The 13476-nt window shown below is 44.2% G+C and overlaps 1 protein-coding gene across 1 annotated transcript in view; it reads right to left on the bottom strand.

Moving 5' to 3' along the window:
- LOC144888388 (cartilage acidic protein 1-like) overlaps positions 1-13476 on the bottom strand; it is a 246602-nt gene that overhangs the window by 82638 nt on the left and 150488 nt on the right. Inside the window, exon 5 of the mRNA XM_078766245.1 lies at positions 1329-1463. Within this exon, the coding sequence (XP_078622371.1) occupies positions 1329-1463 (135 nt within the window). The remainder of the gene's footprint in view (positions 1-1328; positions 1464-13476) is intronic.

Below are 13476 nucleotides of genomic sequence, written 5' to 3'. Positions count from 1 at the left end.
TAACTGTTTAACAACAAAGAAAGAAGAGTTTAGAAAGATTAATGGAATAAGAAGTTATAAACATCAATTATATTCAGAAGAGGTGAATAAGAAAGCATTGGGGGCTTTTGATGATAAGAGGTTTATTTTAGAAAATAGAATTGATAGTCTCCCTTATGGTTATATAAGTATATAAGTGATAAGATATATAAGTGATAAGATATATAAGTGATAAGATATAAGTGATAAGATATATAAGTGATAAGATATATATAAGTGATAAGATATATATATAAGTGATAAGTTAAAAAGGGGGGTTAGGGATTTTAACGGGCTACCACCACCTTTTTTCTATTATATAAATGATAGAACCAAGCATCAACCAGACTAAAGAGTGGAGGTGTAATCAACCTTGGTATATAAATGGAAAACATAACGAATGTGAAAAATTTCAGATTCAAGAGGTTGAGAGAATCACTGGTCAGAAGGTTCTCAAGACGGATAAACGTATTCATTTGTTAAGTGGGGTAATGGAGGGTGGGAAGAAAAATATATTAGAGTGGAGTGAGAACTTTAATGGTTATCAATCGGATAATAAATATTATAATTTAAAAATGGTATGTGGGAGAGGAGGAGGTCAAACAAGAACCCTCCGTGAAACATACCACTTTATACTTTCACAACAAAAGGTTAAGGAACCTGTATACTTTATAAATATACTTGATGGGGATGAGTTCTATAGGAGAATGGAACTCTTTAAAAAGTTAGAAAGAGATAATATATTTATAGGCTCATTAGTAGAGTGGTCTAAGGAACTACATTAAGGGGGTAGTGGGGGGAATAGGGTAAAAATTACATGTAAGTGAGAAGGATCATAGGTTCATAAGGCTAGAAGGATTATAGGTTCATAAAGGAAGAAAATCATAGGTTCATAAGGCTAGAAGGATTATAGGTTCATAAGGTGAGAAGGATTATAGGTTCATAGAGGGAGAAATAGAGGTGTTTATGATTTTTGAAAAAGACAAGGGGGTAAATGACATTAGATAGGGATTTCCCATGTTAAACGGAGGTGTCCCAGAAGCAACATTTATCACCTACTGCTATTGCCTGTCAAATATCAAAGTGGTAGTTGTGGCAGAAATTTGATATTTTAGCCAGGTGCTGGCTGGCATACAGATCTGTGTTGGATGTGAAGCACCAAGTTGACGTTTTATAGCTGAGTCGGCCATCAAACGCAGACTACACACCTCAAAAGAGGGTGCACTACCTCTGAGCCATCCTGTGAACTTCAAAAAAAAATTTGGTTTCAAAATTTGTACATTTTAATCCATCATGTGCTTCACAGTTACCTGCATCCACAGCAATATCCGTGAAGGTTCCATCTCCGTTGTTTCTGAATAAAAAGTTTGGCCCATATTCATTGTCACAGAAGATGTCGGACATATTGCGGTTCACAATAGGGCCGGTTGTGACACCTCGACCACCTGCAGGAAAAGAAGTAAAAAAAAAAAAAACGTTTAATTTCATGTTTGAAATTGGTCGCACAAAAGACAAGACAGATGGTCACACAAGGCAATTCGTGACTCCAAGGGTTATCAATCAATAAGCGGAATTGTCAGCTTGGGAAAGAGGACAAGGACAGACACGCAAGCGCCACAAACTCATTCCATTCAAGCAATTTAAATAATTAATTAAATTATATGTCACAAAATCCGAGACAAAAGTTAAACAAAACACCATCGATAAACACACAGGGAAATTAAACCCCTCTCCAGCAACAAACACGCACAGCGACAGCATCACATATTCACACAGAGGTGTCGCAGGGCACTGCCCATGGGGCATGTGCCCCAAATATTTTTTAACCCCTTGGCTATGAGAAGCCAAAAAATACCTGGCTCATAAACAAGAGGTTGAAAATCTCGACATAAAAGACGAGTACCAGCACTTAGACCTTCTCATGTCTGCAACTGTAAAAAGGTGGTGCTTGTAGCGCTTACTATCCCGACTGCAGCTGTGAAAGATCATTTTGTGTCTCAAGAAGTGTGGCCACCTGGCTGAGAACCACGATGGAAGAAAATAGACTGCAGCACCTTGCAATATGCTTTGGATTGAAAAAAGGTGTGCTGGATCTGTGTTGGAGGATGCCATCATTGATCGCCTTGCCATGACGCACAACAGACGGTCCACAATGATGCTCCCCCAAAATAAAAAGGAGGTAGACTGTTTATAAATACGACTTTTCTAGAACCGTGGGTGGTGTCGCTTAATTAATAAGTTGTGTAGTTTTTGGACTTTATTCATTGTTTGGATTCACAAAGGTTGAAATACATTTGATTGAAAATCCAAAAAGGTCCTTTAATTTTAACTCCTGCAACATCCTTTATGTAACATAGCAATACCCTTATTTTGGCCACTGCGCCAAATGTTTTATTGAGGGTGGAGAGGGGGACCGAACCCCGAATCTTTGTGAAAGCTAGTGACGCCTCTGCATTCACACTGAACTGGACCAAAGAATAATCTCCAAGCTCTAATAGTAGGACACTGTTCCAACTCTATGTTCCCAAAAGGCCTGGCCAAACATGTTCTGACACTGATGGTTGCTCGTGCGGAAGGCAACAGGCGGGAAGAGGTTGTTGCAAATAAATGGTTATATTTAAAAAGAACGCAGGGGACAATAGGGAAAAATACACTATAAGTAAACGGAAGAGATCTGGCGGTCGACTGGCAAACATCTGGCGAACAGACCTGGTATAAATCTAACCTACTCAAGCACATGGACTTAGCTATTCTCAGCACATGCTACATTGGCCCCTCTCCATCCCCTCCACGTACCAACATACTATGTCAGCTGCACTTCCCTCATCCACCCAATCAGAAACTGCTTCAGAGAACTCTAATAAGTTTGTTAACATGATCTACCTTTGGTAAAGCCATGCTGACTGCATTTTAATTAGTTTGCATTTATTGAAATGGTTGTTCATCCGGTCCCTAATGAATGTCTCCGACAAATTCCCCACAACTAAAGTCAACCTAACAAGTCTGTAGTTCACAATTCTCTCTGGATCCTTTCTTAAATAACGGTGTTACATTTGCTAATCTCTAATCCCCTGGTACCTGTCCTGACTCCAGTGGGCAATTAAAGATATCGCCAAACATCTCGCTATTGCCTGCTCTACTACGTTCCGAAATACAGGGCATTCCAAAAAGACATGCCTAACTTTGGTTGTTAATATATTCAGTAACACAAATTATACAATGAATACACTTTGCTTTATATGATACAGAGACTCATAAAGTTTTCTTTATTTTGAGGTCAGTTGGTAAAAATGTTTTAAAAAATGGTGACTCCACAGGTCATCGAGACGAGATCCGACACGCAAGTTCAGCTTAATTTCCGTACAGGGTATGGAAGGAATCCGCCATTGCGGACTAGTATCAGAGAGTGGTACAAGAGGTTTAAGGAGACTGGAGGTTGTCAGAAACAGAAAAGTACTTGTTGACCAAGCACAAGTGCAACAAACATTGGACGAGTGAGTGAATCATTTCAAGAAAGTCCCAGAAAATCAATCCGCCATGCATCCAGAGAGCTGGGACTACCAACCACCACTGTACACAGGATTTTGCATGAAAGACTGAAGCATCATTTCTACAAGGTGCAGATTCTGCAGGAGCTCAAATCAAATGATGGACTCAAACACAAGGTGCTTGCCTTGGAAATGCTGCGTCACATAGAGGATGATGATTACCTGAAAAAGGTTATGCTCCCAGATGAAGCTTGATTTCACGTATCGGGGAAGTTCAACAGGCACAATGTGAGTATCTGGGGCTCTGACACCCCCCACGTGGTCATTGAACACAAAACTGACAGATGACAGCCCAAATTTCCTCTTCAACTCATTCCATTTCAAAAAAATATTCAATCTCTTATGATTCCAAATCACTCCATGCTCTAAATTCTCATTCATTCCACCCCTCCTCCATCGTTCTTAAACAGATCGCTAACTTGAAAATCACAACAAACCCAATTTGTTATAAATATTAATCTTTCATTAATCATCCACTTTCTAAACTCCCCCCTTGCCCCTCCCCTCCAAATCTCCCCACTTGCCCATCCCCTCCTAAACTCCCCCCTTGCCCCTCCCCTCCTAAACTCCCCCCTTGCCCCTCCCCTCCTAAACTCCCCCGTTGCCCCTCCCCTACAAATCTTCCCCCTTGCCCCTCCCCTCCTAAACTCCCCCCTTGCCCTTCCCTTCCCCTCCGAAACTCCCCCCTTGCCCCTCCCATTCAAAACTCTCCCCCAACCCCTCCCCTTCAAATCTCCCCCCCAACCATCCCTCCCAAATTCTCCCTCCTCCCACCTCCTTCTCACCCTTCATCTGACCATACCCCTCCCCTCCCCTGTCCTGCACCCGATGCTCCCCCTCTCTCCTCATTAACGGTATGGACCTCAAACATCCGGGGCCTTCGCTCAAACCTGATTGATCTCTCCATTCAGGTTGCTTCTGACAATCCAGACTTGATCTGTTAACAGAAACTTTCCTCCTTCAAGATGTCTCTGATTCCTTAATATCTCTTCCTGGTTACTCCCTCCTCCGGTACGATAGACCTGAGCGTCGACCTGGTGGTGGGGTGGCTATCTTTATCAAAAACTCTCTTCCTCACTCTCCCTGCACTGCCCTCTCTCCACCCCACCCCCAGGAGTACCTGTGGCTACGGCTTCCTCTCCACTCCCACCTTTTGTTAATATGTGTTCTGTTCCGTCCTCCAAACAGTGATGAATCCATTTACATTTCGCTGTCGGACAACATGGACCAACTTCTATCAACTCATCCAAACTCTCCCTTCCTCATATGTGGCGACTTCAACTGTCATCATGCCAGCTGGCTGGGTGTGGGTTCATCTCTCACCAGCCATGGCACCTCAGCAAAGGACTTCTGCGACTCATTGGGACTGACACAATCTGTCAATTTCCCGACCCGGATCTTAGTCAATGGAGTATCTTCTCTTCTGGACTTGGTTATGACTAACTTCCCTGCAAATGTCTGCTGCTCTTCTTCTGCTCCAATCGGTTATTCTGATCATGTGCTTGTTAAAGTGGACATCTCTCTGGCCATTCTCAGAGAGCCTCCTCAGTGCCGACGAGTCTGGCATTTCACTCAGGCCGACTGGCACGGTCTGCAAGCAGCCTTCAATCATCTGGACTGGTCTCCCATCTCTACTGCCTCTGACATAAATTCTTCCTGGGAATTCTTCCAAAGCAAACTGCTCTCTCTCATGCACAGATTTATCCCATCTCGTCTTCAGTTGTCTTACCCTTCCTCCCGTCCATGGTACACTGAATCTTGTGGTGAGGCAGATGCCCTGAAACAACTTGCCTTTGCCTCTTGGAAGGCAAATCCAAATGAAGGCAATCTCAGTTCCTTCCACCAAGCTCGAAACAAGTGTGTGTCTACCCTCAGAAGTGCCAGGAAGCACTATCTCTCCACACTCGAGATTGAACTCTCAAACCTGTCTCCTCCCTCCAAATCCTGGTGGCGTCTGGTCAAATCCGTTTCTGGTGATTGTTCCCCCTCCATTCCCTCCCTTACCTCAAATGGCTACACAGTTGACACCGCACGTGACAAAGCCGAATGCCTCAACTCTGTGTTTGCCTCAAAATCTTGTGTCCCCAACCCATCTCTCTCTGTTCCCACCTTTCCCAGTCGAACCCAAGTGCTCCTGGACTCTGTGTCCTTCTCTCCTGACAAGGTGGAGAAGTTTTTATCAAACCTCGACTCTGATTCTGCAACTGGACCAGACGGCATCAGCCCACGGGTCGTACAATCCTGCTCTGCCGCTCTATCTCACCCTCTCTCTGTTCTTTTCACCCTCTCTTTTGCTCAAGGTCATCTGCCAGCATCTTGGAAATCAGCAAACATTACCACTTTACACAAAAAAGGTGCAAAAACAGATCCTTGCAACTACAGACCAATCAGCCTGCTTCCAATTATTAGCAAAGTCATGGAATCCATCATTGCTTCGGATATCAAATCCTTCCTCTTCGCCAATGGCTTGATCTCTGGTCATCAATTTGGATTCAGACCAGGTCATTCAACTCTGGACATGTTGCTTCTGCTGTCTCAACAATGGATGGAGGTCCTCAATGCCAAACAGGAAATCAGAGCTGTCTCACTTGACATATCACGTGCCTTCGATACGGTCTGGCACCCAGCTCTGCTCACCAAACTCTCCTCCTATGGTATCCATGGAAATCTCCACTCATGGCTTGCGGACTTCCTCTCTGGTCATAGGCAACGTGTGGCCCTGAATGGATTTCTCTCATCTCCCCTTCCTGTTCTGGCTGGAGTTCCCCAAGGTAGTGTTCTGGGCCCTGTGCTATTTCTGGTCTTCATCAATGATCTCTCCGACTCTCTGGAAAATCCTCTCCATCTCTTTGCTGATGACTCCACTCTCTGCCGCTCCATTCCTCATCCCTCAGATCGGCAGTCTGCAGCCTCCTCACTCTCTGCAGACTTGGACAAAATCACAGACTGGTCAAACAAGTGGAACATGTCTTTCAATCCTGACAAATCTAACACTCTTACAATGTCTCTCCGAAAGGACCGACTGGAAACCCTCCCATCTACTTTCTCAACAATCCTCTCCAAGAAGTTCTGTCGCTCAAGCTTTTCGGTCTCACTATCTGCCATGATCTTTCTTGGGAAAACCACATTTCCAAGCTGGCCTCCAAAGCCAGTCGCCGACTGGGCATCCTCCGTCGTGTGAAGTCCTTCCTTGGCACACCTGAGCTCCTCACCACATACAAGGCTTTCATCCTCAGCTCAATGGAATACTGTTCCCCCCTCTGGGCTGGTGCTCCTCCCTCACACCTAGCTCGGCTTCACGCTGTTGAGGCCAAAGCTTTCAGAATCATTGGAATCTCCTGCGATGAAGTTAAATCCGAGGGCCTTTCACTCACTCACCGCAGGAAGGTTGGTGCTCTTTCTGTCTTCTACCGACTCCTCTCTGGCCTTGCTCCCCCAGCTCTCTCTGTGCTCTGTCCCCCCAATATTCCTTCAGGTCGCACAAGATCTGCCTGCAACCCTCTTATGGTTAAACTGCCAAAATCTAGGCTCTCTCCTCACCTTCACTCTTTCATTCCCCTTTTCTCCCGCCTCTGGAACAAACTCCCCCACTCCCTTCAATCCCACTCCTCCCTCCAGGTCTTTAAAACAGCTGTTCACCACCATCTCTTATCTTCCCCCATCCAAAACCTTGATCTTTTCTACCCCCGCTAATTCACCCCAGAGTCCTTGCAGTGTTCATATGTTTTATACCTCTCCCACCTCCCCCCAAGTCCTCCCGATGTCCCTGCTCTCAAATGTTGTGTTTGTGTCCTTCCCCCTCTCTCCCCATCTTGTCTGCCGCTCCCCTTGTTTTTTGTATTTTGTGTGTCGGTTTGACTTTTTGTGTGATTAATGTTAGCTCTTTCACGAGCCTCGATCTTGTATACAAAAAAATAAAAAAATAAAAAAAATTGCCCAAAGGTCAATGTGTGGTGTGGCCTTCTCCATGACTGCTTGGTGGGTCCGTTTTTCTTTGTGGAGGATAGTGACCTCAACAATTTACATGAACATGTTGGAAGGATTCGCTTTCCCACAAATTGAAGACCTGCAACCCGATATCATTTTTCAACAGGACGGTGCTCCTCCTCATTAGTCCTTAGTCGTTCAAGTTATCCTGAATGAAACATTTCCAGGTCGCAGCATTTGACAAGATGGACCAACCACCTGGCCCCCACGATCATCAGACATAATCCCCTTTGATTTTTTTCTGTGAGGATTTGTCAAATATGTTGTCTACAACACCAAGGTGGCAAACCTGCAGGATCTTCGTTCTCGGATCACAACTGCAAGCACACTGGTGGACGCAAACATGCTGAGCCAAATAAGGCAAGAACTCGTGTATCACCTTGGTGTCCTTCACATGACAAACTGAGCTCCCATTGAAGAGTGTTGATGATGTGCACAAAACGTTATGAGTTTCCGTATCATATTGCTATGGTTTTGAGATTGGCACATTGACGTCATTAAAGGTAAAAGGGTTGCCCCCCATAGTTAGTCACACGAGCAACATAAGCCCAATTGTAGTATAGTTATGTCTTCGTATGTGTAAGAATAGGTTATTTCCCCTCTTAGTGCCTGCGTTGTGAAAAGACAGAAAATGGGCTTTACTTGCCACCGATTTCCCAGCCACCCTAGCCTCAATCCAGTTTGTTAAGCATTGGCTGCCCGCTCAGTTTGTTCAGCATTGGCTGTCCACTAATCGAGTAACACGAGGTAGGCCTAAAAAGGGTGGGGCCGGCGTTGAGGTCGGGGTGGAGTCGAGGCAGAGCGTCAGAGGCAATGACGGTAAGAGCCACCAGCCAATCAGGGCTCTAGCGGCATGGCGTGAGAGGGCGTGGTGAGGTGCGTCTGGTGAGTTCGAGAAGGTTCGCGGGGCGTGCCTATATAACGCGCTGCGCAAAGCCCTCGAAAGGACTTCAGCGTGATAAGAGGACTCGCAGAGGAGGACTTTGAGGGAGAAGGACTTGGGAGGACTTCGTTGTACATGCAGGACTTTGAAGGATTGGAAGACTCGCTCGCTTTGAGGCTTTGAACTGTAACTCGCCATAAAACGTACGCGCCAGAGGGGAAGAAGGAGAGGCATTGGTGATACGAGTACACGGCTGCAGCCAGCCGCGCCGGTGGCGAATAGCGCCTACTTCAGCCACGCGAGTAGACGTGGATAAACCTGCGAGTGATTAACCGCCAGCCGCACCAGAGCCCGCCCCCTACCATTCGCCCCATGATAACTTGCTCCGTACAAGATGACGCGCGGAGAGCTCCTGCCTTCTCCTCCTTCCATCTACACGGGACGTGCCGGGACCGGAGAGAGGGCTGCACGAGAGCCATCCCTGGATGCGGTGAACATCAACCTGCTCATCAGCAAGCCCCGTGTGAGTGTGTGTGTGTGTGAGACGGGCCCGTTTGTCCTGGGTATTAAGTAAGACTGTATAAGGCTGCTCTGTGTCCCCTTTTTCTTGAATCATTGTGTATAGTGTAAATAAATCTGTTCTTCCTTTCTTCCCAATTTGATCGCCTTTGTGATTTCTCCATTGACTAAGTGTGGTACGAATAAGAACCGCTTGAATCGGGGTCTCGTAAGTGATAACGGCACGGATCGTGTGTACGCAAAGCCGCTCGGCGTATCAACACACGTGGTTCGTGCAGGGCTTATCTCCTCGCTTCAGGGCAGCGCGAGTATTTAGGTAATAGCGAATTTGGTCCTAATACCCTATTTCGCGCTGTCCGGCAGGGACGTCATAGGTCCCGAGTCACGCTGGTCAGTCAAAGACAAGGGGACTAATCCCCCCTTGGTAAGGGGAGAAGGCTGGCGGCGGATCCGCAACAATATAAACCAAAGGGTATCATTGTATCATTTGTGATTCTAATTACATAAACCATGAAAGTTGCCTGGGTCTTTTTAGAACACCCTGTACTACAAGGTGCATATTTTCTGACCCCGGAGCTTTATCTACTGTTAAGGCCACAATAAGCTAGCTGATGTTTACCGATACAACACAACAACATTGTCGGACATTAATCTTGTATTTCTATTTACTCGTAATTTACTCTTTCCAGCTTTGGAACATGCCACTCCCTTCAACTCACATTTCCACTTTTTCTTAAATCCCAGAAAAGGGATGCCTTTAAAATTAGCATGTTTATGTTTAAACAGACAGGATTAGTTGTTCCAAGTAAATGGATTATCAGGTCTGAAACTGAGAAAATCGATTACAAGCATTCAAAACGCAACGATCTTTATTAGAGGAAGTTGCAATAACTGCGTTTTTGCCCAGGTAATGCAGTACTGTAAATTAAACTAGCATGGACTCGACCTACACACACACACACACACACACACACACACACACACACACACACACACATTTACATATATATATATATATATATATATATATATATATACATATACAGTCACGTGAAAAAGTAAGTACACCCCATGTAAAGTTTTGACTTTTTCAACATATTTCAACATACAGCTATTTGATCTTCATTTCAACAATATTGATAGATAAAGGTGATATAATATAACAAATATCATGAAACATTTACATTTTGTAGTCCATTGTATAACTTAAACATAAATGCAAATTTCGCATTTGGAAAAAGTAAGTACACCCCTACATTTATCACTACTTCAAATACCTAAAATTAGAATCAGGTGCACCAGCTCAGGTGCAAATGATTAGAACATCGTCAGAAAGGATCTTGGAGGAACCTGTCTTATTTAAACCTCAGACATTTAGTTTGGTTTGCTCTTTGTTGTTGAAGTGTGCGACTTCACCATGCCCAGATCAAAAGAGCTCCCTGAGGCCTTCAGAAAGAAGGTTATAGATGCCTACGAGTCTGGGAAGGGATTTAAAAAGATCTCCAAACAATTTGAAATCAATCATTCGACTGTCCAGAAGATCGATATTGAGGACACACACGATATTGAGGACTGCTGTCATTCTGTCCTTGACTGTTAGGAGTGTTGTGTCCAGAAACTGTGTCATTTTGTTTTGACTGTATTCAGGTGCGTGCCTTTGTGTTGCAGTGCTGTGACTTTTATTGCACCATCCCTTGTGATGTTCATGATTTTTGTTTTTTGTGATTGATGCAACCTCTTGTTTTTGACCTGTGTTTAGTAAAGATAGCTGAACTTACCTCTGTGTTCAAATATTTTTCATTTTTGCGTGGAGGATTTCAATGAGTGTCCTTCTAAAGATTTGATAAGTACCTTTGGCGTTTAAGATTCTTCATGTTGGAAGCTATCTGGCGTTCCATGATTTGTGATACCTGTTGCTCATGATCTGCCAACAAGTGATGAAACTAGAAAGGCAGTCAAATCGTTGGGCTGCTTTGAAGTTGCCTGTATTTCTGGCACGTGCAAATGGCTTGCTATGGAGCGACTCAAGCCACATTGTTTGCTGATATTAGGTTCTTAGGGGAACAGTTAGGCAATTATCATGTTGTGTATGCAATTAAATGTTGACACTGATAATTAATTAATGAGAATAAGCCGTTTGCACCTTATAAATGCTTCTAAAATATTATGCTTTCACAACAGTCTTAATCAACATTCTGGACCGCAACAGTAACACTCCTCCATGACACCTTTCTCTCAAGTGCACAACTTATAAATAATATCAAGAGTTTGTGCGTTTGTTTGTTCGTTAGTTCTTCATTCATGGCCAAACCATAGCAGCTAGAGACCCCAAATTTAGGTGTCGATACTTCAGAATCTAGGCAAGGTTTCAATGATACCACACATTGGTCTTATTGTCCATTTTGAGGCCACTTAAGGCGGCTATAAAGTGTATATTGGGATGTGGGCTAAGGTAATGCTGCCATAAGGCCACTGTGTAAAGGTAACCAACATGAGGCTAATAACCCCATAGCACATGTTTTATTTGTAAAGCGTGTAGACTGTAGAGTATATTAAATTATCATAATGCGCTATACCTAGTATTATAGTATCAGTACTTTTCCCTGAGCGGATCAGAGTACCACCCCCTTCCACCTCAACCTCTCACTTACATTTCCAAAAATATTGATCATCTTTCTACTAGATAAGAGAGATATCTCAAAAGGTGTCGCCATTTTTCTCAAAGATGGCTTTACGGATCTTTGTCAAACTTTCAGAGGTTCATCAGTGATGGGCCTGGGAGTGTTTTAGACCCTCTATAGTGCATAAGCCTGTTTGATTAATGACAGTTATATACAAGTACACATTCACATAAATAAATACTAAACAATCACCAGACATTTGAACACAAAAAATAAAACAATTCCAGAAGCGGTCGAAGTTTGTTGGTAAGGCTTCTTCTTCTTCCTGAACATCATCATTCTGAACTCAGAAACGTGATGAAACGTGATGAACACAAGGCGGATGGTGATTGATTATTCGCAGACAGTCAACCGCTTCACGCAACTAGATGCCTACCCACTACCAAAGATAGACAATTTGGTCATCAAGGTAGCGCAGTATCAACTATACAGTACTATCAACCTAAAGTCCGCTTACCACCAGTTCCCTATCAGAGATGGAGACGAACCGTATACTGCCTTTGAGACGTGTGGGCAGTTGTATCAATTTCGCAGGATTCCATTTGGGGTGACAAATAGAGATCCTGTTTCCAACGGGTGATAGATCAGTTTATTGCAGACTAGCAGAAGTACCCGGCATTGCCGGGCGGGGGAGGGGGAAGGGGAAGGGGGGGGAACGGGGAGGGGAGGGGAACGGGGGGGGGGGGAGCGAGCCCCTTGACAAAGCGAGCGATTTTTTTTTCCATAGCATCATAGCGTCATAGCGTTCATAGCATTTCATAGCGTCATAGCGATTTTTTTTTTTCATAGCGTCATAGCGTCATAGCGTCATATCGTTCATAGCGTCATAGCGTTCATAGCGTCATATCGTTCATAGCGTTTCATAGCGTCATAGCAATTTTATTTTTTTATAGCGTCATAGCGTCATAGCGTTCATAGCGTCATATCGTTCATAGCGTCATAGCGTTCATAGCGTCATATCGTTCATAGCGTCATAGCGTTCATAGCGTCATAGCATCATCACATGATCGCTCTGAGCGAGCTCTGAGCGTCATAGCTATTTTTTTTTTCATAGCGTCATAGCGTCATAGCGTTCATAGCGTCATAGCGTTCATAGCGTCATAGCGTTCATATCGTCATATCGTTCATATCGTCATAGCGTTCATAGCGTCATAGCGTCATCACGTGATCGCTCTGAGCGAATCAGCGCCCACCTGCTCTGATTCCGTTGATTCCGTGCGCTGAAATGCGCTGAGGTAAATATGAATAAAAAATATGGATCGTCAAATATTTTGAGTTTGGCCATGTTCGTCCCAGGCTCAATGGCCATGTCTATGCCAAATATGAAGCACGTAAGCCTCTCCATTTAGGAGTCTATCGGTAACATTACACACACACACACAAACTGTGTTTTATATATATAGATAACGGACTGTCTGATACCTATGCTTACCTGGATAACATTACTGTCTGTGGCAAAAGTAAGGAACAGCATGACAATAATCTTCACAAATTTCTCGAGGCTGCCAAGAAGTTCAACATAACCTTCAACCTTGATAAATGCTCATTCTCTGTAGCCTCAGTTGGTCTCCTGGGATATACAATCTCGAATGGGTTAATTAGGCCCAATGCAGAGAGACTTCGGCCACTCCGTGATCTTCCCCTTTCAGTGGATAAGGGGTCTCTGCGTCGTGCGCTGGGTATGTTTTCGTACTACTCAGTGGATTGTTAACTACTCGAAGAAGGTTGGCCCCCTTGTTCAGGTCGGTTCTCCTATGTCTAATGCAGCCCAACAAGCTTTCAATGATCTGAAAGCAGAGGTGGAGAAATCGGTGGTTAATTCTATTGACGAGTCCGTTCC

This window comes from Myxine glutinosa, chromosome 12 (genome assembly GCF_964187855.1).
Source record: "Myxine glutinosa chromosome 12, kmMyxGlut1.1, whole genome shotgun sequence".
Taxonomy (NCBI): Eukaryota; Metazoa; Chordata; class Myxini; order Myxiniformes; family Myxinidae; genus Myxine; species Myxine glutinosa.
This window is presented reverse-complemented; position numbering and strand designations above follow the sequence as displayed.